The 25,465-nt window shown below is 40.3% G+C and overlaps 1 protein-coding gene across 2 annotated transcripts in view; it reads left to right on the top strand.

Annotated features, from left to right (window-relative positions):
• The window catches only part of SLC44A1 (solute carrier family 44 member 1), a 294,253-nt gene extending 273,582 nt beyond the window's left edge, over positions 1–20,671 (top strand). Inside the window, exons 14-16 of one of the 2 annotated variants that reach the window (XM_082273818.1) lie at positions 583–819; positions 900–971; positions 20,549–20,671. In XM_082273818.1, the coding sequence (XP_082129944.1) occupies positions 583–819; positions 900–971; positions 20,549–20,572 (333 nt within the window). In that variant the 3' untranslated portion in view covers positions 20,573–20,671. Of the gene's footprint in view, positions 1–582; positions 820–899; positions 1,197–20,548 lie in introns of those variants that run through there. The other variant, XM_082273817.1, reaches the window with a different exon arrangement.
• Positions 20,672–25,465: the final 4,794 nt, after the last annotated feature.

Here is a 25,465-nt window from a genome sequence, read left to right as displayed (position 1 = left end):
ATCTATAACTTTTATAATGTTCATATAGATTGTATAAATGTACGTAAAGACTTCATTATACTTCAATAAAATGCAAAGTTTCACGTTTATGTTGATTGCTGGATCTATGAACCTATCTTTATCATCGCCTAGTAAAACCATCAGTTATAATGATAGGCTAGTTGGAAATTGTAAGAGGTTGGAGGGCAGAAAGTTATTTTAAAAGTGTTGGACATCACAGATATCTGTAGTCCGAGAGGCAGAAATATTCAGAAAATTCATCCCTGTGCTTATGCACCCAGTGTGTATGAGGCCTTAAGGTATGCGCAAGCTTCTCTTATGAAGAAATATATTCGGTCTCTTCTACAAAAATTGGAATTCTGTTTTTAAAACCTACACTAGGAAAACCACAGTTGATTTTTTTTTTTCCCCTTGGGCAATACTAGACCTTTTTCTTGTAGACCAAGCCCAATTTGTGACCATGTATTTTCACAGTACATGCTAGCCTTTTCTATAAATTTATTTTCTAACAGTGAATGTACCATAAATGGATTCATGATGCACAAGATTATAGTATTGTTTATCTTCTTTGTTCTCTTTTAGATTTTGATTGTGAGCACCACAGGCCTTGCAGGCATTATGCTGCTTAACTACCAGAGGGACTACACAGTGTGGGTGCTGCCACTCATCATTGTCTGCCTTTTTGCCTTCCTTGTTGCTCACTGCTTCCTCTCCATCTATGAAATGGTGGTAGACGTATTATTCCTGTGTTTTGCTGTTGACACTAAATATAATGATGGGAGCCCTGGAAAGGAATTCTACATGGACAAAGTCCTAATGGTAAGTAACTTTGGTCACTGTTTTCTTTCATGGCTGGTGATGGTGGTATGGTGGTAAAACATTTTCATGTTTTTCTACAGGAATTTGTGGAGAACAGTAGAATAGCCATGAAAGAGGGAAGTGGAGCTGAAAGCAGGGAACTGAAACCGATGGTAGGTGCAAGCGAGGAGATGACCATACTCCAAGAATTTCACTTTTACTTCCTGTCTCTTTCTGTCTTCACTGACTGGGCTTCTTCTGGTGACCTCTTTGTTGTCTGCATAACTCAAGATGTCCTTCTTTTCCTGCTTTTTGGCTTACCCATCAGTTGGCTGGCAGAGTCCTTATCACAGCTAAGACCATCTTCTGTCAAGGCAAGCTGAAAGGAATATTGCCTCTGTTCCTCCTATGGGAGGAGAACTGGGTTAATATAATTATCCATTTGTAGGATACATGAACTCTTATAGAGGCAACGTGTCCATTATAATAATGGTAATTACCATATTTATAAAGATATTTAAGTTAGGTCTACTTTTAATATTTCATTCTATAACCTTACCATAAACATATAGAGACGAAAAGAATAAACCCATGCCATGGTATGTGTTAAAGAATCATGTTTCTGTTATAATAAATGCCACTATTTAATGACCGTATGAACAGACCATGTTATTGGTATATTACAGGTTTGCTCTACTACAACAAACCCCAATAGGGTTTTTTTTTAATTTTCTTTTTGACACTGAAGATTTATGATTCACTGTGCATTGTCATGTACCACTCCTTTTCAAAGCTTCTTCCAAAACTTTTCATGCTCCGCGTAAAGAGAGAAATTTACAGCTGAAATTATAAAACACATGTACAATGGGTATAGAAAAGAACTCCCACCCTTAAAATCATATTTTGTTTCTCTGCAGCTTGAAATGAAGACAGGCACAGTTTTTGTTTTATCCAGCTGTATTTACTCAGTGCAACTTATAACATCCAAGTGAAACACCAACAGGTCAGAAAAAAATTAAAAATCAAAAAAAAAAAATCAAAAACCGAATCACTGAGTTGGAAAAAGCATCACCCCGTTTTGTCAGTATTTTGTTGAACCACCTTTTGCTTTAATTACAGCCTTTAAGTCTTTTGGGATATGTCTCTACTGACTTTGCACATTTAGACGTTGCAATATTTGCCAACTCTTCTTTGCAGAACTGCTCAAGTTCAGTTAAATTTGATGGTGACCGTTTGTGGACTGCGATCTTCAAGTCATCCCACAGGTTTTCAATGGGATTTAAGTCTGGGCTCTGACTAGGCTGTTTCTCCTTCAACCACTGTGTGGTAGTTTTTTCTATGTACTTTGGGTCATTGTCACGTTGGAAGGTAAACCATCTTCCCATTGACAACTTTCTGGCAGAGGGCAGCAGATTTTCCTCAAGAATTTGACGGTGTTTTGCCCCATACATTTTTTCTTCTATCTTGACAAGTGCTCCAGTCCATGCTGCAGAGAAAACCCCCCATACCATGATATTACCACCTCCATACATTACTGTAGGAATGGTGTTATTTTGATCATGAGCTGTATTGGATTTCTGCCAGCCATATGGTTCTGTGTTGAGGCCAAATAATTCAATTCAGTCTCCTCTGACTATAACACTTTTTTCCATGTGGCATCAATATGATTTTTGGAAAAGCTCAGTCGTGGCTACATGTGGCCTTGAGGAGTGGCCTTTTTCTTGCAACCCTCCCATATTTGTGGACAATTTGTGATATTGTCAAATGCACACTCTTTATTATAAATTCCTGCAGCTGATTCAGTGTTGCTGTAGGCCTCTTGGTAGCCTCTCTGACCAATTTCCTCCTGGCCCTTTCATCCAGTTTGGAGCAACGTCCTGATCCAGGGAGGGTCTATGTTGTACCAAATACCTTCCACTTTTTATTAATAGACTTCACTGTGCTTCTAGGCATTGATAAAGCATTTGACATTTTTTTGTATCAATCTCCTGATGCGTGCCTGCCCACAATTTTTTAGCCTGGAGGTCTTTTGACAGTGCCTTGTCCCCCATAGTTAATTGTTTCCTTCAGTTGCACTACCGGAAATTCTCCAGGAAAGCTCTTTTCATGCTGAGCTAATCACAATGACCACAGCTGATCACGGTTAACAGTCAAATGGATTTGTGTTCCATTGAGAAGTTTATTAGCTACACCTGATTGAGTTTTCAGTAATTTCAAGTCATTTTTAGAAGCCGGTGATCCTTTTTCCAGCTCAGTGATTCTGTTTTTGAATTAGTTTTTTTTTTTTTTTTTTTCTGACAGGTTAGTGTTTTATCTTTATCTTTCACTTGGATGTTAAAAGTTGTAAATACAGCTGGATAAAACAAAAACAGTGTCTGTCTTCATTTCAGACTGCAAAGCAAATCATTTAAAAAATAAAAATATGATTTTAAAGGGGATGATTCTTTTCTATACCTACTATACATTAAAAATTACATTTTACAGAGGCTATAGTTAACACGGAAGAGTATTCGAATTTTGCCTGACGGGTCCACTTTTTACAGAAATGACCTGCTGGTTCAGTTTGTTAAATAATTACCCAATGCCCTTGTGGGGAACAAGCAGAATGTCCTTTCAGCTTTTCAGAACATATCATCTATACATATTTGCTTGCTTGTATTGTATTTGTAAAGTTTTCTTTATTTGTATATTAACCTCTATAAAATAACACTGTTTTTATGTAACTAACATTCATGCTTATTCTGGCTTTTTATTGAATGTACAAGAAAGATGCATCACTGTGCTCTAATAAATCATGATGTTGTTTCCATGTCCAGTTGCCATATAAAGACAAGAGTTGAGTTCAATGACTGATTTGCCATAAATTATTTACTATTTGCCTGTCCCAATAGAATCTGCAACTGATTCATTAATCTCCCTCTTCTAAAGCAAAAAACTGCTTTTAGGGAATGTCAAATGGGAATCAAGTGCAATAATGTCTCTTTTTTCTAAGTGAGAAACTGCATGTTGAGTCATAACTAAGCTGAAAAATGTCAACTTGGCCTGTAGCAAAACCTTTCTTGCTAATTTATTCAAACATGTCAAATCAATCCTACCTAGAGGATAAAGAGGAAGATGCCCTTAAAAGGTCACATTGGTGATGGTGGTATACTTAAAGTAGCATTCCTGTCTAGCCATAACAATTCTTAAAAATGCCCCCTCTCCTTTCCTGCTACCTATGCTGCCTACCCTGTGTAACAAAGATCTGTATACTTAACTTTTTTCAGCCTGCTCCGGTCCAGTCATATGATCCTGCAACTCTGGCTCCCCTGTGACCATGAGCGGACAGCTGAAGTAGAGAGATGGCTGGGTCATGGGAGCTAATGGGTGATGTCACAGCTCTTGGAATTCCCAGTCATTGTTGAGCTCTCTGACGCAATGGAGCCAAAGCTATGGAATTATGTGACCGGACTGGAGCGGGCTGAAAAAAAGATTTTTTTACAACCCTAATTCTAAAAAAGTTGGGACGCTGTGTAAAATCTACATATAAACAGAATGCACCGAATTGCAAATCTCATAAACCCATATTTTATTCACAACAGAAAATAGAAAAATATCAAATGTTTAAACTGACAAAATGTACAATTTAAAGAAAAAAAAAATAAGGTAACTTTGAAATTGATGACAGCAACACATCTCAATTAAGTTGGGACAGGGCAATGTTTACCATGGTATAGCATCCCTTTTTCTTTTAACAAGACTGTTAAAGTCTAGGAAATGAGGAGACCATTTGCTGGAGTTTTGGGAGAGGAATGCTGTCCTATTCTTGCCTGAAATAGGATTCTAATTGCTCAACAGTCCTGTGTTGCCTTTGCAGTAATTTTTTTGTGCACCAAACATTTTAAATTGGTGAAAGGTCTGGACTACAGGCAGGCCAGTTAAGCACCTGGGCTCTTCCACTAAGAAGCCATGCTGTTGTCATAGATACAGTATGCAGTTTAACATTACCCTGCAGAGATATGCAAAGCTTTTCCTGAAAACGACATCTGGTTGAAAGCATATGCTGCTCTAAAACCTGGATGTACCTTTGAGCATTGATGTTGCCTTTCCAGATGTACAAGCTGCCCATTCCATAAGCACCAGTGCACTCCCGTACCATCACAGATGCAGGCTTTTGAACTGCATGTCTTTATAGACCTTGTTTGTGCACTGGTGTGCAGTCTTGTTGAAACAGGAAGGGGCCATCCCTAAACTGTTCCCACAAAGTTGGGAGCATAAAAATTGTCTAAAATGTCTTGGTAGGCTGACACCCTAAGGCCCCTTTCACACAGGCGGACCGTTCAGATCCGCCTGTCCATTTTTTTGGCGGATCTGAACGGTCCCCCCATGCAATCCTATGGGGCATCGGATGGCAGCGGAGACATGTCCGCTGACATCCGACCCGATCCGATCCGTCAAATTTGGACGGATGGAAACCCTATTTTCCATCCATCCAGCGGATCGGATGGGATCGGGTGAGAACGGACTGACGGTCCGTTGACATCCGATTTCCCCCATAGAGATGCATGGGGAACTGTCAGCTGTGTCTCCGCACACAGCGCGGAGACACAGCTGTCCTCCTGCTGCTCAGCGGGGGATCGGCGGCTCGATCCCCCGCTGAGAAAAACGGACTCCGTCCAACGGACAGAGTGTGTGAGAGAGCCCTCAGAGCACCCATCACTGGAACTAAGGGGCCAAGCCCAACCCCTGAAAAACAACCTAACACCATAATACCTCCTCCACTAAATGATTTGGACCAGTGCACAAAGCAAGGACCATAAAGACATATATGAGCAAGTTTGGGGTGGAGCAACTTGACTTGCCTGCACAGATTCCGGACCTCAACCAAATAGAACACCTTTGGGATGAATTATAGTGAAGACTGCAAGCCAGGCCTTCTTGTCTACATCAGTGCCTGACCTCACAAATGCGCTTCTGGAAGAATGGTCAAACATTCCCATAAACACACTCCTAAACCTTGTGGACATCCTTCCCAAAATGTTGAGGCTGTTATAGCTGCTAAGGGTGGGCCAGCTCAGTATTGAACCCTATGGACTAAGACTGGGATGCCATTAAAGTTCATGTGCGTGTAAAGGCAGGTGTCCCAATACTTTTGGTAAAAAAGTGTGTGTCTGTATATATTGGAAAATTGATTAATCCTGATGTACTGGCACCCTATTTAATTTCTTGAGGCCCTAAACCGCCAGGACATTACAATTACCATCCAAATGACACCTTTTTGGAAAGTACTGTGGACAGTCTAAGGCATTTATTGAGAGGCATAGGGAGCTTTTTTGAAGTTGTATTTTTTTTCACAAATTTTTGGAAAATGGAGACATTAAAGAGGTTGCAAACCCTGGGAAAACACAACAAAGAACTGTAAGACAAAGGCATAATGAGCTAGTATGCATCGCATACTAGCTCATTATGAAATACTTACCTTAGGACAAAGCCCTCCAGTGGCGCCTGCACACCGATGAGACGGCTGACCTCTTCCCCGGTGTTTTTTCCGGGTTCGTGGGCTCTGGCCCTGTGAGTGGTCGGAGCCTCAATGACGTCACTCCCGTGTGGGAGCTGCTGGTCACCGCACAGGGCTCTGAAGAAACGGCATGGGCGGCTGTTCCTTCAGAGCGCATGCGCCGATGACGTCATCGGCAGCGTATGTAGTAAATATCTCCTAAACGGTGCAAGTTTTCTCCTTAATAGATCATTTGCATTGATCATTGATCCACTAACATGCTGTGTGTTTTTGTTACATTATGCAGTTCAAAAAATCTGGCTATGGTTTACCTTTCTGTGAATATAAAAAGTATAAACCAATTATAAGGTAGACATGAAAAGCTTTGACTTGCCAATTACAGTGAAAAAGATTTTTAATAGCATCCAGTTTGACTGGCGTGTCTTAGAATATTCTAAGACCAATAGTAAATAAACATGGGCAATTCCACTGAAAAAGACATCAAAGATTATTACAGTAAGTCCAATGTAGAAGACAATGTTTTCACAACAGCAGGAGACGGGCCAGCGGGAGGGAAACTATGAATAAAGAGAGAGAGCCATTTCAGGATGGCACTTTGTAATTCTCCTTTCAGCAGTTTGAAAACTGCTGAAACAATCTTTTCAACGGCATGTCCAGTTTTATGATACTATTAATGATACTATTTGAATATATAAAATGTTAGTCTTGAAAAATTCCAATTAAAATGCAAAACAAGTTTTTTTGGCTAGAGTAGGAAGGCTTTCCTGACATGATTGCTGGTGCAGAAAGGAAGAATTGAAATTACACATAAAGATGAACCTATCAAAAACCTATGTATTTTAAGCTGAGCATATGGTGCAAAAAATTTACTGTAAACTTTCAGAGAAAACCACATGTCAAAATATTCAGTAGATTTAGAGATATAAGCAGGTAGTTACATATGCAAAGCTCATTTATTGACGTAAAAATGAAAAATATGTTTTCCATTCTTTCCTATTGGCTCTTTACTGTGGAAAAGGAAATAAATTTGATTGGCCACACTTCTGAAATTACCTTTATTGTACAAATTTTCAATAAAATCACAATAACATACACACAGAACATGGAAAAACAAAAAGGAAACTAATGTGGTTCATGCTAATCTAGAGCTCATTCATACCTTACAAAAGTGACCATCACCTAAACACATATATATACCTTAAAGAGGAAGTAAACCCTCCTCTACAACTTGTACCTATAGGCAAGCCTATGATAAGGCTTACCTATAGGTACTGTAAATATCTCCTAAACATGTACCGTTTAGGAGATATTTACCTTACATGTCGCCAGTGACGTCACTGGCGCATGCGCTCTGAAGGAACGGCCGATCGTGCCGTTCCTTCAGAGCCCCGTGCCGTGACTGTTGGCTCCCGCGCGCGTGCGCGGGAGTGACGTCACCGCGGCTCCGGCCAATCAGATGGCCGGATGCCGCGATCCCGGAAGACGGGCGACTAGACATGTCGCCCGTCATAGAGGTGAGTGAGCGGCACGGCGGGGGCTCGTTCTGAGGTAAGTATTGCATAATGAGCTAATATGCGATGCATACTAGCTCATTATGTCTTTCTTTTGCAGGGTGTAAAAAAAAAAAAAAAAATTTATACGAGTTTACAACCTCTTTAACAGACCTCTCATCATCCGGTGACATCACATAAAGTGATGAGATAAGCAGCAAATGCTGACTCCTAGATGGCAGATACCAGTTTTCTAAAAGCAGTAGAGAGAGATTCCAGTGGTGCATTTAATACATCATTGGTAAGAAATGTGAGAGCTATTGAACTGCCTAAACTATGGAGCTATTGATCCAATAAAACTTTAAAAAAATAACAACTTTGTAATTGCATATGATATAAAAGTAATACATATTCTGTTTTTTGAGACATACAATGCTTTCTTTTGGCATTATTGTCTTGGAGAAATGACATCTTAATCATACAGCACAGGAGACCTAAAGTAATCTATTCTAATTAGGGCAGTCACCAATCTCCTGGCTGGTCTCCTGTAGACTTGTTACTAAAGCCCCGTACACACGTACCGATCGTCGGCCGAACGATCGGCCGTCTTTTGTCTGAGGGCTGTCTTGTCTGTTGAAAAGTGCTAAAGACTGCACACGAATGTTGTCGGCCAACAGCCAACTGCAGAAGTGATGTCATGTGATGGTTAACTTTCCTGTTTTTTTTTTTCTTTTCTGAGCATGCCCAGTCTTGCAAATCTGCTGTCTGTCGGCCGAGATCTGTACTGACTGGCGAACAATCGGCCGTTCTGGTGTTGGACAAAAATTTTAATGCTTGCACGACAGATTCTTTTCGGCCTAAAGTGCGCTGTCGGCTGTCGGAAGCATTATACTAACAAGCCGAAAATCGGCCGCTCGTTCGGCGGCCAAATCTTTTCGGTCGACAATCTGCACGTGTGTACGGGCCTTTAGTCTACTGCAGCAGCAGGGCATCTGCCTGGTTTTCTATAGACCTATCACTGTATCTCTCTCATTAGTAGTTTTCTTGCTGAACTTACCACACCTTCTGGTGCTATGTCATTAGACCCCTAATTAAACCCTGATCCTTCATGTTCCAGGGTGCCTTGGGGACCGTTTTTCTCAAAAATGCTTCAGAGTTAAATTTCTGATCATAGGGCCAAACATTGCTTCTATCTCTTCCCTCTGCAATTGACAGCCCCATTTCTCGGGTTGCTTCCCCCGGCCTAGTGCTGCTTGGGATCTCTGGGCCTAATTTAATATTGTGATATTTACATTCCCTTCAGCATGACATTTTGTCTAACACTGTTCATGAACATGCTGCCATTAGCAGCCTTCGTGGGATCTTCATGAGAATTTCCTCCAGATTCTACTAGCAGGGCCCTTTGGGAGAACCGGTGCTAGGTTACTGGAATCTTACTATGCACCACAGAGGTTGGCTCCATTACACAGACCCCCCTCTTATACTCCTTCTACTGGTCTTTGCATGGCTTGAGTTATTTAACCAATCTGGTTCTGGAATACTTTACAGGCCCCTGTTCTCAGTACTTCTCCCTATGCACTTTTATCCCTTCCAGATGTAGTCTCTAAGTGCCCTGGCACTTGCCTGCCCATCTTCCATACATTTTTATTATATGATTATTCTACAAACATTGCCCAGAGATCTTAAAGCATTTCTAATTCCTTGATATTCACTAATTCTTTGATATTCACCATTTAGGACCATTCCAACCTCGTGGTTGAGTGCTGCTAATTTCTCAAGGGCATGCAGATTTCTCTCCTGACATTCTGTAATCGATCATGTGAATCAGTTCTCACCTAGTGTGATGATGGGGAACCCCATCCAAGAACATGTGTTCATTTCTTTATGCTACAACTTCTTCTGTTTGAGAACACTGTGTTCTGTACTGTACGAATAAAATAGGAATTTTGACATACCTGTAAATTCCATACCTTGAAGTATAGTACAGGACACAGGTCCCTCCCCTCTTCCTCTCTGAATTTCTCACTGCTTGCTAAAAATCTGGAGCCTCACAAAGTGGGCAGGGTTATAGGAGTAGGCTAGGGAGTGGTTCCCAGCAAAGCTTTTGCCAGTGTCCACTCACCTGAAAGTAGCTGCATATAACCCATCAACTCCTGTGTCCTGTACTGTACTCCAAGATATAAAATTCACAGCTACATCAAACTTTATTTTTTATTCTGCTTTCTAAAGACCAAAGGACCTAAAAAAAAAAAAAAAAAACACAATTGTATTCTAGTTTGACCAGTGTTCTTAACACAGCTAGTATTAGTCTAGGTAAAAGCAAATTTTTTATTCTGTGATTGTCCTGTGAATAATGACACTAAAATTATATTTCTGATTACAATAAATAGCAAAGTTATTTAAATTTACAAAAAAAATTGCTACGCTACAAAACCTAATACACAACTCAAATTCCAAAATAAATGTATGTATACCTTGTTGCCTCTGAACACTGTAATGTATTCTCACACCAAGAATAAAGTGCAAAAAAGTGCAGCGCATCTAAATAATACTACCTTCTAACATGAAATTTTTTTCGTCCATTGTCTAACAAAATGTGATATAGTAGTGAAAACTTCTAGTCCTTCAAAATGTTGTATTCCAGTTTCCAAAATTAAACAAAACTTTTTAGGATACGAATAGCATACACAACACCACTTCATATGTTCGTGTGTATTGTCCTTTAAAGTCCAAAATAACAGGATATCTGTGTTCCACTTAGTTGTGTTTTTTTTTCTTTAGTGTAATCGCCACATGTGCTGCATCACCTGTCACACCATATGCTCACCTGAGATCATTGACCTTTTAATACAAATAGGTCGCCATAGGCAATATTTGGGGCATTCATCATCTCCCACAGATTTCTCCAAATTCACAAACAGACCAACGTCCCCTCTATATGGTTTCAGTGGTTCAAGGTAAACTGTGACACTGTTCATACACCAGTTGTAGCTCAAAGATAATAATAGGCCATCTTCATGCATATATCTTAAATACAGTTCCTTTATTAAAAACCACAAGGAAACCACTCACAATAAAAGTGCACTGTAAACCAGTGCACATCGGTAAATCACTTCATAAGTTGTTACATTGCCCCTTAAACAAAGCATTGGCATCATTTCTGTGGAAACCGTGCCGTCAATCCACTTCTGGGTTTACCCGTGAGGTCACTAGCTCCTTCTGACGCGTTTCATCGCAGACCACGTGACTTTCCCAAGCTTTCCCCTTAAGGAAGTCACATGGTCTGTAACAAAATATGTCAGGGCAGAGCTAGTGCATTTATATTGTGAGTGGTTTTCTTGTGGTTTTTATTAAAGAAATAGTCTTTTAGGGTATATGCACAATGATGTCCTTTATTATTTTTGAGCTGCAATTGGTATATGAACAGTGTCTCCATTTACCTAGAGCCCAACATTGGAACCATATAAAGGGAAAGGGGTCAGCTGGTGAATTAAAAAAAAAATCTGTGGGAGATGAATGCCCCAAATATAGGGAAAAGCGCATGGTGACCTATTTGTTTTATAGGTCAATTCTCTTAGGTGAGCATATGGCATGATGGGTGGTGGAGCATATGTGGTGATTACAATAAAGAATAAAGAAGACTCTATATGAAGGGCAACCTGAAGCATCGCTCTGTGGAGTGTCGTGGGGTGGAGGAGACAATGGACCATTTCTTGCTTCGGTGCCCCTTTTTAATATAGAAGCCCATAAACAAGTGGGTGGGATTCTGGGTGTCCATTTCCTTTACCGCATGTGTTATGCAGAGTGGGCATATGAGGTTTTTCAGACGTGTAGAGAATTTGATTTCAGGACCCTTTTTTTTTTTTTTTTCTTAGTCAGTTTAGTAGTCCGTTAATACACCTGGAATGCACTGTGTCAGATTTCCACTCGGAAAAGGTCCTTCCTGTCGAGGTGGTGGTACACAACATTGAGTGAGGTTAAGAAAATTTGGGGTCTTTAGAAAGACGGGTGGTGGCTGAGGGGCCTGGACAAAGGCGTGGAGGAATGTCAGGTCTTTGTAGCCATTGTCTGTCAGTCTCTGGGGGGTGGCTTTTCTTCTGTTCTTTCACATCCCCTAGAGATTTTGGTGCGATCGCATTTTTTAAATAAGGTTGCATGAATAGGTTAAATGTTTAATTCTTTCTTAGCCTGAGGGTGTGTTTAGGTGAAGGCAGGGTTGTGTTTTGCATAATTTAGTAGTTTACTGGAAAGTTAATAAAATTATGTTTCATTGGATATATTTCTATCTGTTATTTTTGGCAAAAAGCAGTTTCTTTTCTGTTATCTGCTAGTGTAAGGCCCCTTTCACACATGCTGTCCATTAGTCCATCAACGGATGGATGAAAAACGGACATCAATGTATCTCTATGTAAAAACGGATGACAACTGATGATCATCAGTTAACATCCGTTTTCATCCGCTTCCGCAATGTCTGTTTTTTTGAACGTATGAATGCCCTATTTTTCATCCGTCAAAAAAACAGATCGGATGAAAAACTGATGACAACGGATGAAAAACAGATAACTGACGAGAAACGGATGAAAAACGGATAACAACTGACGAAAAACGGATGAAAAACAGATAACAACTGACGAAAAACGGATGACAACTGATGAAAAACGGATGAAAAACTGATACATTTTGACGTGACTGAACTGATGAACTGAACGGACAGTATGTGTGAAAGGGGCCTTAGTTTGTTTGTTTTTGTTTATGTATATATTAATTTATTTTTGTATATATGTAAATGTTTTCAACAAGCTGTATGTTTGCAAGATTATTAATAAACAAATGAAAATTTACACTAAAGAATAAAATGCCAACATAAGTAGAGCACAGGTGTTATGTTATTATGGACTTTTAAGGACAACACATGGACATACGAAGTGGTGATTTATGTTATTATTATTATTGTAAAATGTTTTGTTTAATTTTGGAAATTGGAATACAAATTTTTGTTTAATTTTGGAAATTGGAATACAAATTTTTAAGGATCTGAGTTTTTCACTACTATATCATTTTTTATGCACTGGATGAAGAAAACTTAACTTGGATATATGGCGGCAGAGTGGCGCGGTTGCGCCGGATCACGTACCTAGTACCTGATAAGAAACGTCTGGGACTAGGGCGTGCATGCACGCCGCTAACAGCCCACTCCCGATGTGATTATACACATTGGGAGCTGATCAGCGGGTACCGTTCATGTCTGAGGGAGAACAGCGGTTAGCAGTCTGTCTTTGTAAACAAGGTAGATCGTTGTTCTGTCAGTACAGAAAGCATGGACCTTGCGTTCCTGCACCCCCCCACAGTTAGAAAACACCAGCTAGGCACACAGTTAACCCTGTTATTGCCCCTGATGTTAACACCTTCCCAGCCAGTGTCATTAGTACAGTGACCGTACATATTTTTTTTTTTTTTATAGCACTGATCACTGTATTAGTGTCACTGGTCCCAAAAAAGTGTCAGTGTCAGATTTGTCTGCTGCAATAATGCAGTCCTGCTAGAAGTGGCTGATCGCCACCATTATTAGTGTAAAAATATCCCATAGTTTGTAGATGCTATATCTTTTGCGCAAACCAATCAAATTACATTTATTCCGACTTTTTCTTTTACCAACAATATGTAGCAAAATACGTATTGGCCTCAATTGATAAAAATTTTTTTCCATTGGATGTGTTTTATAGCAGAATGTAAAAAATATATAACATTTCAAATTGTCTGTCTCTTTTTTTTTGTATATAGCTCAAAAAATAAAAACTGCAGAGGTGATCAAAGAGCACCAAAAGAAAGCTCTATTTGTGGAGAAGGACATAAATTTTATTTGGGTACAGCGTCACAGGACCACACAAGTGTCAGTTAAAGTAACGCAGTGCCATATCCCAAAAAAATGGCCTGGTCATGAATGGCGCTAAATCTTCCAGAGAGCGAGTGGTTAATGTAATATGGTATTATCAGTTGTTTGCTCTGCACTTTTTTGCACTTTAAGCAAAATTATTTGCAATTTAAATAAAGGCCTTTTTTGTAGGAATAGTTAAAAAAAAAATAAATCTGCACAATAGTTTGAACAAGGAGGGAAGGAGGTAATTTGTGGGCAATTTATCCTAAAGAAATGGTTGGATTGGGGTTTAACCACTTGCCGACTGCCTAACGACGATTTACATCGGCAGTCAGCCCCTCACAGGCAAAGCGACGTAGGTCTACGTCGCTAGCCTGTGAGGCTCTAGGGTCCCCCACGCGTGTGCCCGGCGGACCCGATGTCCGCCGGGCACTCGCGATTGTCCGTTACAGTGGGAGAAAGGCAGGCGGCTAATGTAAACACAGCCGCCTGTCATTCTCCCCTGTGTAAGAATAGTGATCATACGGTTCTACTATGTAGGACCGTTGATCGCTGTTCTTACACCTCAAGCCACAACCAATCACAGTTAGAAACACGCCCCTAGGGACACACTTAACCCCTCCCTCTCAAAAAAGTTAACCCCTTCACTGCCAGTGTCATTTTTACAGTAACAGTGCATATGTATAGCACTGATTACTGTAGTAATGTCACTGGTAACCCCAAAAGTGTCAAAAATGTCAGTCAGGGGTCTGATCTGTCCGCCGCAATGTCGCAGTCCCGCAAAAAAAAAGCAGATCGCCGCCATTACTCGTTAAAAAAAAAAAAAACAACAAAAATGGCAAAAATCTTTCCCTTAGTTAGTAAACGCAATAACTTTTGCGCAAACCAATCAAAATACGCTTTTTGCGATTTTACCAAACATATGTAGTATAAAAATATTGGCCTAAAATGTTAAAAAATTTTGATTTTTAAATTTTTTTGGGGGGGAATTTCATATAAAAAAATGTGAAAAATATTGTTATTTTTGCAAAATTGGCGCTCTTTTTTTGTTTATAGCGCATGATCAAAAATCGCACATGTGATCAAATACCACCAAAAGAAAGGTCTGTTTGTGGGAAAAAAAGGACATCAAATTCGTTTAGGTACAGCGTCGCACGACCGCGCAATTGTCCGTTAAAGTCAAGCAGTGCCGAATCGCAAAATAGGCCCTGGTCAGGAAGGGGGTAAAATCTTCCGGGGCTTAAGTGGTTAAAGGCTATTATTTTTTACACTCCTATTAATATACAGTATATGATTATGTAGTAGGTGCTGCCAGTGCTCAGTGTTGAGGCATAAACCAGACGCAGCTGTCAAAATGCTGTATAGTGTAAGAAAAATGCAACACTGTATCGTGTATAACTGACAGGCGTGCATGTTTACTTGGGGTGAGTTATTCAACTGCATACAAGCAAAGCATACCCCTTCAGTGGTTGCTGCTACCAATGTAATTTCAAATAATTCACCCATTACCCTATTCTCTGTAAGTTTATTTTTATTACAATAAAATCATCCTTAATTTACAGTATGAGAAACCTAAACCTCAGTTGAGCTGCAGGTTAAACTGGTATATATATTTTTTAAGGCTTTTAAGTAGGAAGTCAAGGCTACCCAGGATACATAAATGTATACTGTGGGTGTGTATGTATCAGGGATGCCAACCTCCCATGGCATTTTTTTACTGACAAAACATGGAAAATTTACTGACGGAGCACATTTTTTACTGACAACCTGAAAAATGACAGAACTCCTATTGAAAACTAACACAATCAATATTTAAACAGAATAAACGTGATAGGGAAACACTGATAATACCCATACAAGTAATTTGAATGGTTTACACTTAAAGTCAACACAGCATGGCAGATTATCAGCCCCTGATATTGACTGACAGTTGTAAAAAAATCACTGATTTTTACAAACGGTCAGTAAATTTACTGACGGTTGGCAACCCTGGTATGTATGCATGCAGGTATGTTTCTGTGCATGTACTGTGCGTGTGTGTTTACATTTGTTTTTAAAATAATTCCACAAATACTCAGCTGTAAGTCCCCTTTCACACTTGTGCGACTTGTAATGCGATTTGGGAGAAGTTTTTCTCCATTATTTCCAATGAGTACCATTCATATCTGGGCTACTTGAAGTCGAACCGACTTCAAAGTAGTCCCTGCACTACTCTGGCACGATTTTGATGCATTTTGAGGTCCAAAGACATTCAAGCCCAGTCAAACTCACTGCAACAAAGTCGCGGTAAAATTGTGCGCCTTTGAAGTCGCACAAGTGTGAAAGGGGCCTAAAACATTTGTATTTAGTAAGCTTTTAGTTCATACAGTTGTGGCTTCAAAGAGGAGCCATAAAACGTGCATGTAAGCTGAAAACCTGGCCACCAATAAGTAGATAAACATATTTATCTGTGTTTGAAAATGTTGAATAAAAGGTTTGGCAGCAGTGACAATTAGGCCCATTTCACACTTGTGCAACTTGTCATGCAACTTTGGACATGCACGACATGTTGTTCCATATGTTTTTCAATGATACCCATTCATATATAGGCAACGTAAAGTTGCAGCAACTTCAAAGTATTTATTGCACTACTTTGGTCCAACTTTCATGCAACTTGAGGGCCTTAGACTTCAATGTTAACCCTCAGAAGCTGCATGAAAGTCATACCTGAATGTTGTACAATGCAACTAGTGTGCAACAGTTGTCCATTAAAACTGGTCAAAGCCAAAGTTGTATTCAAGTTGCACCTATCCAAAGTTGCACTCCAAGGTCAGCGCAACTTTGGAGTTGTACAAGTGTTAAAGGGACCCTAGGCCCCTTTCACACTTGTTCGACCTGAAAGTCGCGCGACTTCGACGTGACTTGAAGCAATGCCTGTGTAATCTTGAGGTCTGTGGAACTCAAGTCGCATCAAAGTTGAACCAAAGTAGTGCAGGAACTTGAGGTTACACAGATATGAGCAGTAGTCATTGGAAATCATGGCGTACGGCTTATCATTTGACTTTACAGTCCAAAGTCACAGGACAAGTCGCACAAGTGTGAAAGGGGCCTAAAGAATACAGTGAATATTAGTTTTTAGGCAGAATTTCCACTGTACAAACAATTGCCTAACTCAGCCAGGATATTTTATAAGCCGATTATTCTTTTAAAAGGGATTTTAATTTTCTCAACTGAGAATAATCAATATCATAGGGAGATGAGTGCCGGTTAAATGAATGCCTTGCAAGGGAATCTGGGTTGAGCACCAATTAAAGTGAACGTTAATTTGTAATAATTTGGATGCTCTATCCAGAAAGTAATAGTTGAGAAAAAGGATGCACATACAGTATCTCACAAAAGTGAGTAAACCCCTTACATTTTTGTAAATATTTTATTATATCTTTTCATGTGACAACACTGAAGAAATGACACTTTGCTACAATGTAAAGTAGTGAGTGTACATCTTGTATAACAGTGTAAATTTGCTGTCCCCTCAAAATAACTCAACACACAGCCATTAATGTCTAAACCACTGGCAACAAAAGTGAGTACACCCCTAAGTGTAAAAGTCCGAATTGGGCCCAATTAGCCATCTTCTTTCCCCGGTGTTATGTGACTCGTTAGTGTTTAAAGGTCTCAGGTGTGAATGGGAAGCAGGTGGGTTAAATTTGGTGTTATCGCTCTCTCTCATACTGGCCACTGAAAGTTCAACATGGAACCTCATGGAAAAGAACTCTCTGAGGATCTGAAAAAAAAAAAAGAATTGTTGCTCTACATAAAGATGGCCTAGGCTATAAGAAGATTGCCATGTCCTGTGGTCTGATGAGACCAAGACAAACGTATTTGGTCCAGATGGTGTCAAGCACGTGTTGCATCAACCAGGTGAGGAGTACAAAGACAAGTGTGTCTTGCCAACAGTTAAGCATGGTGGTGGGAGTGTCATGGTCTGGGGCTGCATGAGTGCATGGTCTGGGTCATGGTCTGGGGCTGCATGAGTGCAGCCGGCACTGAGGAGCTATAACTCATTGAGGGAACCATGAATGCCAACATGTACTGTGACATACTGAAGCAGAGCATGATCCCCTCCCTTCTGGGAATGGGCCGCAGGGCAGTAATCTCACATGATAACGACCCCAAACACACCTCCAAGATGACCACTGCCTTGCTAAAGAAGCTTTGGGTAAAGATGATGGACTGGCCAAGTATGTCTCCAGACCTAAACTCTATTGAGCATCTGTGGGGCATCTTCAAACAGAAGGTGGAGGAGAGCAAGGTGTCTAACATACACCAGTTTCGTGATGTCGTCATGGAGGAGTGGAAGAGGACTCCAGTGGCAACCTTTGAAGCTCTGGTGATCTCCATGCCCAAGAGGGTTAAGGCAGTGCTGGAAAATAATGGTGGCCATGCAAAATATTGCCACTTTGGGCCCTATTTGGACATTGTCACTTAGGGGTGTACTCACTTTTGTTGCCAGTGGTTTAGACATTAATGGCTTTGTGTTGAGTTATTTTGAGGGGAAAGCAAATTTGCACGGTTATGCAAGCTGTACGATCACTACTTTACATTCTTGGAAAGTGTAAATTCTTCAGTGTTGTCACATGGAAAGATATAATAAAATATTTACAAAAACATGAGGGGTGTACTCACTTTTGTGAGATACTGTAATAGTGGATTTGAGAAAAAGGATGCACATTTTTCTAATAAAACAGAGATTTGAACTTGCAGTTGTAGTTGTCTAGGCATCTGAAAAATGCAATGCACAGTCCAAAGGATGTGTAAGCATCATAATGCTTGCAATGGTAAGCGGGCATTGGTCAGCGCTGGCATGTGATCATGCTTACCAGTGAGAAATGCTCCGAGCTGTCCCTGCGTCTTGCCAGAAAGAGGGGGTGCAGAAGAGTGCGGCTTTCAAATGCCTGGACTGTTACATCCACACTGTTACATCATGCAAGGAGGTAAGTGCAGTGGGGACTGGAGGTGTGGGAGGGTGATATGAGTTCACTTTTAACCCTTTAGAGCAAACCCCCTTGCTTACCTTGCAAAATGGTCATAGATTCATATAACAGGCCCCTCAGAAAGCCTGCCTGCATCTTCAGAGGACTCCAGGATTCCAAAAACTTGGAGTGCTTTGTTATGCAAATATCCACCACAAGGTATGTTTGAGTTTTGGCCCACCTCTCTCTGCACCCCACACTTTTCTCTTACCCAGCAAATATGATAAACAGCCTTGCTGGTCAGTAGGAAAGCCACCGGATATGTTATTTGGAGTCTTTTTAGGAGTTTCTTCAACTTAACTGCACAGTTAAAGTCATGCACATGCAGTCCACAGGTTACAACCTAATGGGTTCTGTATGTTTGTCCTTAAAAAAATTACCTGGTCCAACTTGCATACAAATTCAACTTAAGTGTAACTCTAGCCAAAAAATAATTTTTAGATTTTTTTGGATAGCATAGGAAAGGGTTAACACCCCGGTAATGTTTGTTTTGCTGTCTGTGCCCCTGTTCAGAAGATTTTACCTCACTTTCTGTCCGTGTGACAATTGGATTCTGAAAATTTTGTGTTGATCGTGGAAACAAAGATTGCTGATCAAGCTTCAGTGGAGACACCTTTTCCCCATGATAACTCTTACAGGAGTAAATTCCTTTCCTAGGGGTAGATTTCCTCTCACTTCCTGTTGTCTCCTTCCGTTTGTAAGTATTAGTCATATATAAGTCGGAATATATGTAACTCGGGAACTGCCAGTACTCTTATAAATTCCGCTGGGCAAGGTTAACAACCTACATAATCCACTCCTACAATTCATCATGGTCATTTTCAGGTGAAATCTGTTTCCAGTAGACCCTTTTTACACTGTATTACCAAACCTACTGTGACTCCTGGCTTTACACGCACATGAACTTTAATAGCATCCCAGTCTTAGTCCGTAGGGTTCAATATTGAGTTGGCCCACCCTTTGTAGCCATAACCGCTTCAACTCTTCTGGGAAGGCTGTCCACAAGGTTGGAACAGGAAGGGGCCATCCCAAAACTGTTCCCACAAAGTTGGGAGCATGAAATTGTCCAAAATGTCTTGATATGCTGATGCCTTAAGAGTTCCCTTTACTGGAACTAAGGGCCCAAGCCCAACCCTTGAAAAACAGCCTTACACCATAATCCACCAAATGTTTTGGACAAGTGCACAAAGCAAGGTCCATAAAGACACGAATGAGCGAGTTTGGGGTGAAGGAACTTGACTGGTCCTAACCTCAACCCAACAGAATGCCTTTGGGATGAATTAGAGTGGAGACTACGAGCCAGGCCTTCTCTTCCAACATCAGTGCCTGACCTCACAAATGCGCTTCTGGAAGAATGGTCAAACATTCCCATAGACACAATCCTAAACCTTGCGGACAGCCTTTCCAGAAGAGTTCACGCTGTGATAGCTGCAAAGGGTGGGCCAACTCAATATTGAAACCTACTGACAAAGACTGGGATTCCATTAAATGTATGTGCATGTAAAGACAGGCGGCTCAATACTTTTAGTAATAAAGTGTATGTAGTATTGTCTGGTAGGGAGCAGGCAAAGTAATCTGTATGTGAAATAGTAGGTTGTTCAGTCTAGGGAGCAGGCAAAGTAATCTGTATGTGAAATGGTAGGTTGTTCAGTCTGATAATAAATAATGAAAAAGCACTTTTTACAATGCCAGTTTTTTGGGGGTTTTATGTACTGGAAAGTGACAGCCAATATATTATGGTATTGATGTTAATGAGTTTTAGTTCAGCAAAGCCTACATTTGTGTCCTTCTACTTACTGCAAAATTCTGTGCTTTCGGTTTGTGTTGTCCGTACTGAATTACATCTAAGATCATCCTGTATGACTTTGTTTTCTAGGCTTCGGGAACAAGTTCAGCTTGAAACTAGCCCAGCAATACTGGACACCATTGACATTCCAAAATAAAACCGATCAGCCAAAATAAAAGCAGGGTTAATAACCTTCCTGTTTCTATATACGTATATAGTTTGCTCCGTCTCTTCTGGGTTGCTGCAAGCAGCATCAATGCTATACCTTTTTGTGTTAGGTGTACAGCTTGTGAAAGATCAAGTTATTTCCACTGAGGGGAAATAAAATCTTCCTGCTATATTCTCCTTCTTTTCCTCAAATGAGGTTTGATGCTTTAATACACAAGAAGCAAATTTTACACCCCTTCAGCTTCTGTGGTATTTTTGTTACATGTAAAGAAATTATGGGAGGACATAAGATTTTTTTTTTTTTTTAATTATTATTTTGGTTTACAAATTTGTTAAAACAATATAAATACAAGGGAACAAATGTAGATATATATTTTTTCTGTTATGCTTTTGAAATGCCTCCCCCCCCCCCCCCCCAAATGACTTCTGACACTACAGAACTATCCCCAATTTTGCACTAAATGTCAATGTAATGTCAGTAAAAATCACGGTACAGGTTTAAAAAAATGACATGTTTACACAACTAGACAAACGTGTTTTATGTTGTCATTACAAAAGACAGAAATGTATCTTTGGTTCGATGGACACAGCTCCCCATAAATCATAACTACTGGGTTATATTGCCACCTCCAGAAGTAGGAGTAGGCTGAACAAAAAAACCCTGGCTACGCCCATGTGCTGTTCTCCGCTTGGTATATAACCCCCCCTGTCTGCTCTAGGTAATGTCCGAAGTCCAAACTACCTAAGGCCCCCCCTATCCCTGTCCAGGGAATTTAATTACCTAGGTCTGACTTTAATTCTGACCTGGGTGGTTCTTCCTCTGGACAAATTTCAGGAACCAAAGGCCGTGGTTCACTGGCTGCTGTCCCACTGATAGTTCTCTCTCCTGATTTGCATACAGGTTCTGAGTCTGGTGGTATCCACCTTCAATACAGTTTTCACAATCTGACATGCAGCTCCTTTAGCAGGTCTGGCTCCACAGGAGGATACCGAAGTTTGTGACGAGATCATGGGTTCCTCTGGCGGATGTCACAGGCGTCCAAGAGCCACGGTAAGGCTAGTATCATCCTCCGCTTCTTCCGCAGTTCCTATGAGGAATCAAGAGCAAGGATCTTCCAATCATTCTGGTGGCCATAAACGTCCCTTGGGGGCTTCCTCTCAGAGAAGACCAGTTGTCCCAAGGGCTAATCTACCATCCTGCTTTACAGTCGCTAGTTTTAATGGCTTACTACTAAAAGCCAGGTACTGAGATAGAGGTTTGTCTGGATTCGTGATCCCTACTATAGTGAAGGCAAGGAAGTCGTTTTCCATTGTATGCGAAAAAACGTACATTTCTTGGTGTGAGTCGATTGGCGCTCATCCTCGATCCTTTTCTGTGGCTCAAATCTTAACCTTTGTTTAACGGTGCTTTGTTCAGAAGTTGGCATTAAATACAATCAAGGGCCAGCTGTCTGCCTTGGCAATCTTCTTCCAGTAACCCCTAGCCATGCACTCTTTAGTTTGTACCTTTATTCAGGGGGTTTGACATATGGATCCACCTGTACGGTCTCTTTTGCCGCCATGGGGTTTAAATTTAGTGTTTTTGGTTCTCCAGAAACCTCCATTTGAGAATATTTGGGAGATTACCTTGTCTGCATTATCCCAGAAGGTGAAATTCATGGTGGCTATTGCCTCGGTCCACAGGGTATCGGAAACGGTGGCATTATCCTGTCACAGTGCCTATTTGGTGGTCCATAGGGATAAAGTGTTTTTTTGTCCCTGGCCATCATTCCTGCACAAAGTTGTCTATGACTTCAATTTGAATGAGGACATTGTGTTGCCTTCCTTGTGTCCCAAGCCGGCTCATCCCCAGGAATTTACTTTGCTTACCTTGGATGTGGTTGGTGCAATTCGGGTGTATCTGGCAGCGTCCTTTCCGAGGTCAGACTCACTTTTTGTGGTTACTGACGGACCAAGAAAAGGGCTGGCCGCTTCTTAAGCTACAATCTCCAGATGGATCAGACAGACGGTGTCTCAGGCCTATTCCATTAAAGGTCAGGTTCCACCTTCCCCTGTCATGGCGCATTGTACTCGGATTATTTTCCCCACCCCCTCATTTTCTTTTTGCCACTGCTTTTGGACATCCCAGTAGTTAGGATTTATGGAGCGCTGTGTCCCTCGATGAACGAAAGAGAAAATGGGATTTTTGTAGTTACAGTAAAATCCATTTCTCTGAGTTCATCGACGGACACAGCACCCACCCCTCTATGGAGTTCTGATACTTATAATACTGCTTGCTACTAAACTGATTACCTAGAGCAAAGAGAGGGGTTATATACCAAGCTGAGGACGACCCATGGGCATAGCCAGGTGTTTTTTGTTCTGGCAAGTCTTACTCCTGGAGGAGGCAAGATAACCCAGTAGTTATGATTTATAGAGCGCTGTGTCCGCCGATGAACTCAGAGAAATGGATTTTACAGTAAGTACAAAAATCCCATTTTCCATTTGCTCCAGCTCTGAAAGTGATTTGCCTGCTGTTTTATCTCTATACTTCCTGATCTTATGATGACTGTAAATGTTAGCATTTTTCCTTATATTTAGTACTGATATTCACAGCAGAGCTCAGGTTATTTCCTCTCGCTTGTTACCTTACCAGACAACTGGCTTGCTGGTGAGTGTCTATGCAGAATACACTTATGCCATCACATGGGACATAAAACAGCTGACATCCACTGTTCATGATGTTCATTTCGTGGGACTTTAGGCAGCTTCATCGTTTTTCATAAACTAAAAAGTCCTGGCATTGGACCAACACTCATATTTACAGGGCTCATTTAGCAATACTACTTGAGGGAAGACCTCTTTGTAAGGTTAAAGTTAAACATGAGACTACATTGCCAATTTTAGTTGGCCTGTTTCTATAAAGGTGGATATAAAAAAAAAAAAAAAAAAGCTTTAGACGAAGCAGCCTTTAATTATGTCTGTATTTGTGATATCTGAAAAGTCTGTAAGTCTTATTTTTGCGGAATGTTTGTACTTTCTTCAAAGAAATAATGTTCTAATATGTTAATGAAATGTACGTAACCATGTCACTTTCTCTGAAAGTGAAACAAAATCATTGATCTTTCTGAAAACAGACTACACAATGTTATACATTTTTCACACATGGCAAAAGCATTGATTTAGCAATTGCAAATTTACTTTGTTTACATACTCTTGTTTTTAATGACTTTTGTAGGAAAAGGAAAATCTAAAAATAAAGGTTTATATCCTGGTTCAAACTTATTTTATGTGAATAACAAATGCCACTCAGTAAGTGAAAGTTTATTCTGCATTATCCTAAGAAGTTTCAGTCATGGTAATGAAGTAAAGATTGATGGAGTTTTGATTGGAAGAGAATAACCTAAATCATTTTTTAAGTGTAAGAGAGAAAAGGGACAACCGTAGACATTTCGGTGTATTCACAAACATGTACATTACTTCCTGTAACTTGAAGTGTCTATAGATTTAACCATGATCACCAATTCAATGAGGCATCTGAATAGCCTAAATCTAGTAGATAAGAATACATATACATCTGCATGTGCAATATGTAAGCTGTTCAGAACCAGATGGTTTAAAAATACCTAAATTTCTTTCCAATCTGTACATGTGCAGATGTCCACTGTGTCTTCTGCAGGCAGCAGGAGCAGTGACATCTTAAAACAGTATTAAACCCAAAAGCAAACATTTATTATTTTGCAGCAAAGCAATTCTTAGATCTGAATCTTGTATTGGTTTCGTTTTTTAGGCTTTCTGTGTTCTATTTTCATCTGGTAATCCAGCCAGCAAGTCTGTTGTTTTTCATAGCATAAATTCTCCAGCAGAATATGTGTTTACATGGATGAGACAAGTGTGAGCTGGACTTTGGCTTAAATTTTGTTAGTGGTTCTAAATCTGCTAATACTGTACAATTAGCACCCCCCTCCGACAGCACTGCGGTCTACTGTGCCTCCTCTGCTCATTCCTCCAAAGTTGTGTCTCACTAATACAGGAGGTGTGCTACTGGCCAGATCACCAGCTGAAAACAGAGGGGAAAAGAAAACTAATGCAGACACCACATCTAATGATTAGTAAAATGCAGTATAATAAATTTTTGGTTTTGGGTTTAATACCACTTTAAGAATCATAATAGAAAATGTGCCCTTCTTAACTGTTATATACAACAAACTAACTATTTTGTGAGTGTTACAAGTATAAAGCCAAAGTCAGTATATACGTTTGCTGGTTTCTATTCTCAGTTTGATCTTACAAAACGTATTACAAAGTACACAAGTAGATCTACACCTGCGATAATATCATACAATAAAAGTATGTAAGTACACCTCTCAGAGCCCAAACAGACCCAGAATAAGACCAATCAGGGGTCTAGGCAAAATAACAGGTTTAGTTCCCCTCCGCTACCCTGGAAACAAGTTCCTCATATGCCAGCATCTCCATGCATACCATCACATATTACCAAAAATATAATGTTGTATTTTTGCATATGAATCACAAGCTATCTGGTTTTCTGTGCATATTCCATTACCATGGTTTGAAGCTCTTTGATCTGCTATTGAACTTCATTGTGACGATGCAGACACACTAAAAGAACAACTCAATGGGCAATAAAGGGCCCCTGGATCAGTGGGAAGCGCCCCAGGCATGAAAGGAAGGGCCTCGGGACCGATGGGTAGGGGGGTCAGGGGGGCCTTCTTTTTTTTTTTTGCACCAGGGCCCTGAAGGGGCTAGTTATGCCTCTGGCTTTAGTGTGTTGCAGTGCCTTTAAAATTGAAAAATGAAGACCTAAGGCCTGAAAAACGCTTGTTGGTGCGTTGCATT

This window comes from Pelophylax lessonae (genome assembly GCF_965119305.1).
Source record: "Pelophylax lessonae genome assembly, chromosome: 1".
NCBI classification, from domain to species: domain Eukaryota; kingdom Metazoa; phylum Chordata; class Amphibia; order Anura; family Ranidae; genus Pelophylax; species Pelophylax lessonae.
This window is presented reverse-complemented; position numbering and strand designations above follow the sequence as displayed.